Here is a 3,969-nt window from a genome sequence, read left to right on the forward strand (position 1 = left end):
ATGGTGCTGAGAATTGGTTGAAATCATAAAAAAAATTTGTCAATAATCTCCTTTTGACCTTAGTAATTTGAAGCACCTTAAATTGAATGGTTCTATTTTTTTTTTTTTTTTCTGGTGTTGAGTTTATAGTTGAATATGCTGTTGAGCACATGGAGCATGTCAGAGAGAAACGTGTTTTGACCATACACATCCCAAAATAAATAAATAAATAAATAAAATAATTAATATAACTCTACAGTTAATTTAATTCTCGGCAAATGCAATTTCTTTATTATGCATATACAAATAATAATAGTTTTAATGTAAAATTATAAGCCAATTGCGATGACTTTTGATTGATGCAAATGACCGAAAGCTCAAATCCTCCAAATTTTCTATAATTCTTTTTAACTTTTTAAATTAATTCTTCATTTTAGACTAACTCTTTTAACTTTTTAAATTATTTCTTCATTTTAGACTAACTCAAACTTCGAAAATTCCCCTCTGAACCAAAGAAAAAAAAGGAGAACCTAACTGAAATTTCAATGCAAAACTATTCAAAAATATATATACTATATATAGCACCGTCTTTTTTTAACAAGTCTAGGTTATTCTTTCAGTTTTTAAATCTATGACTTAAAACAATATTATTTACGCAGCTGTCAATTGGAATCAAAAGTGAAACTATAAAACTAATTAATCAGCCTGGAAGAACTTTGTAATCAATTCAACAATAACATCTTGAAAGCTTTTACCTAATACCAAAACTCGCTCTTTCCCTCTTTAATCTTATAAGATTTTCTTTTTTTTTTTTAACTAAAACGACAAGATATTACTGTTTGATTAAAGATGTAGTAAAAAAAGTTGCATACTTTAACAAATATATCATTACCATTATTATATTCATCGAAAAATAACAAAGGTGAAAGAAAATATGGAGCTTGAATGTAAAACTCTACAATTTTTTCAGTAGTTCTCATTGCAAGGAAGTCATGTTTGGTTAGCATTACGGTGCACAAAATGCATATTGATATTAATAAATTTTGTCGCCAACTTCTGAAAATCGTGGATGATCAGCTCTTGAAGAGGTGGCAGGTCACTTAAACCTTGTTCAAACGAATTTGGATTAGGATAGAATCCAGTTTACTAATTATGGGCTAATCATTAATTAATGGTTAGCCCAAAGTTACTAATTCCCCCTGAAATTTTACATTTTTTATGTCGGTATTCACAACTCAATTCAAACGTGAACTCTTTATTTTTTGTTATCTTTTTTTTCGCTCTCTCTTCTCCAAAAAGCAAACCTCATCCGACCTTTTTCAACTCTTTGCCGCTAGTTCTTGATAAAACAACTAATTAAATCAGTCAAATTTCATTGTGTGAACATTTCATGGAGTCAGTATCAGCCCATATCTTTTTTGCAATCACATCTTAAATTACAAAACAAAAAGTTGTTGCTGTATAAAGAAAATAAACACAGTAAATTTTTATCCACTAAAGGTGGTGATGGTGGGATATATGTATATATAGTGGTCATTTCAGGAGTGTACTACTTTTTTAATGGCGGCTGAAGCTGATCAAAAAAGCTGAAAGCTTTTGAAATTCCTTATCGACATATAAAACCACCTACCATTCATTTGAAATCAAAAGCTCTCCTTCAATTTTTGCTCCAAAACCTGCACAGCAGGGTAAGTCTTTAGACAAATTTTTTTTAAATTTCAAGAAAACCGAAAAGAGAAACCCAAAGATTACATTGGTTTTCATGTGCTTACTCAACAAGGTGGCGCACCAAAGAGGTTCAGGTGAGTACGTCAGGTGTCCTCCTGTTGAAGATGGCGGTCCTGAAGAACAACAACAAGATAGTTACAGCCAAGAAATACAATCCCAGTTTTCTCAAATTCAAGAACTGAACCAGCCGATGATGCAACATAGGAATCAAGCAGAAATGTATTTTGGATCACAAAGTCAAGCGACCGAGATGTCTGCAATGGCATCTGCCCTGACACATGTTTTCCCCGGACAAAGAGCTCCTGATTGGGGTTACGGTGCTAAGTTAGCTGGCATGGTCTCCTCTAGTTTTGGACGTAGTGGTTCAGCTGCTTCTCCTTCTTCTTATTCTTCTTCGGCTTCTCCATCTGGTTCTGGTTCCAGTTCTGGTTCTGGTCTATGGATTGGTCAAAAAAGAGGCCGTGAAGAAAAGGATGCTGCTCAATTGATTGAGTCTGTACCAAGGGTTCAAAGAGCTTTTGCTGATTTCAGAGGCTCTCATGCCGATTCATCGTCTGGTGCAAGTGCAACTACGGGTATATATTTTTCATCAATACCACTTTAATCCATGAAGTTTTTTCAATTAATATATTCTTTGCACTGATTTTCATTCTTCTTTTCTGCTTCTTCATCTTCTTTCTCCTTTTTGCCTTCAGTTATCTAGCGAATTCCACTCCTGTTTTCTTTGCTTACATATTCTTTACATAAGATTACATAATCTAGAAAAGACCTTTTATTTCCTTCCTATCATCAGTAATTTAATAAGCCATTTTTATAAGATATAAATTAAATAACTGTTTATTTTAATACTTACATACAATAATAATAAAACTATGTAATATTGCATATCTTTCAACAAGTTATATTGCCTTGATTTTAAGTTTCAATTAGTCAGCTTTGGAAATTGTAAAACATTTGCAAACAGTTTATCAGTTTTCAGCATTACCACCTTCATTCAGGATTCAACCTCTCAATCATTCACCTCAAAGCAATAAATATTTAAGAAGAAGATAGGATTAGCTTTCTTTGTCAATAATCCCACTCTCCATTTTTTTTCTTAACAGTTACTGAAGAAACTACAAACATCGTTGCACCACCAACAACATCAACAGAAACAGTGGCAGCCGCAGCAGCATCGGCATCCCTTGAAGAATCCGGTGAGCGGAGAAGAAGATATAGAGGCGTTAGGCAAAGGCCATGGGGGAAATGGGCAGCAGAAATACGTGATCCGCACAAAGCAGCCAGAGTTTGGCTTGGTACTTTTGATACAGCAGAAGCCGCAGCAAGAGCTTATGATGAAGCTGCCTTGAGATTCAGGGGAAACAGGGCCAAGTTAAATTTCCCGGGAAATGTCAGGCTTGTTCCTCAACCAATGCAGAATTTTCCTGCTACCCAAACATCAGTTTCTAGTTCTCTAACAACCCATTTTCCACCATCTCACTCCATACCAATGCGATCATATTACCAATCCGAACCCCTTCAGAGCTCCACTGCTGATATGCTGAGAGATTATTGGCAGTATTCTCAGTTGCTACAGAGTTCTACTGATTTCCATGGACAACAAGCTACAAGCTTGCTAGAGCATATGATTCAATCTTCTCAATTACCTAATATTCAACAGCCATTACTCTCTTCTTCTTTGCCATCTTTGCCTTCTTCATTTGCAGCTTCTTCTGCTTCTGCTTCTGCTTCTGCTTCTACATCATCTTCCTCCGCTTCTTTTCCTCTGCTTTTTGCTGGGCAGCAACAGATGGGCATTTTCAGGCAGCCATCTAATCAAACTCAGGCTAGTGGGTCAGATTTTCCGTTGCCGCCCTGGTCTTATCCTGGTCATTATCCTTCTTCATCTACTGGTTAATAGTAATCCCATTTTTTTTATAAAAAAATTTATTATTATTATTTTTTTACTTTGAGGATATTTTCCCTGCCATTTCATTTTTATTGTATTTTATTGTTTAACTCTGTATTTGCATGTAGCTAGATTGATTTGAATAAAAAATGAAAAAGAAAAAGTAAAAAGGAACATAAAAATCAGTATAAAAGTTAAGAGGGGATATTAACGAAGAGGCATTTAGGATTTTAGGCATAGTTTGATTCTCAAAGGATTTGATGTTTACTTTCTCTCAATTATCGAACGAAAGATGTAGAAACCAATAGCTTTCTTCAAGCTGTCTGTTGTTTGCTTTACAGCCAAAGATTCATTAAGAATGTACTTTGTTTTTT

The 3,969-nt window shown here is 34.4% G+C and overlaps 1 protein-coding gene across 1 annotated transcript; it reads left to right on the top strand.

Moving 5' to 3' along the window:
• Nucleotides 1–1,530: 1,530 nt before the first annotated feature.
• Nucleotides 1,531–3,653, top strand: LOC111311178 (uncharacterized). The gene is made up of 2 exons (XM_022910554.2): nt 1,531–2,282; nt 2,811–3,653. Exons 1-2 carry the CDS (start codon nt 1,742–1,744, stop codon nt 3,602–3,604), a joined length of 1,335 nt encoding a protein of 444 aa, XP_022766289.2. The 5' UTR covers nt 1,531–1,741; the 3' UTR covers nt 3,605–3,653.
• Nucleotides 3,654–3,969: the final 316 nt, after the last annotated feature.

The sequence above is a fragment of the Durio zibethinus genome, chromosome 1 (genome assembly GCF_047325235.1).
Source record: "Durio zibethinus cultivar Kanyao isolate XHJ-2024 chromosome 1, ASM4732523v1, whole genome shotgun sequence".
Taxonomy (NCBI): domain Eukaryota; kingdom Viridiplantae; phylum Streptophyta; class Magnoliopsida; order Malvales; family Malvaceae; genus Durio; species Durio zibethinus.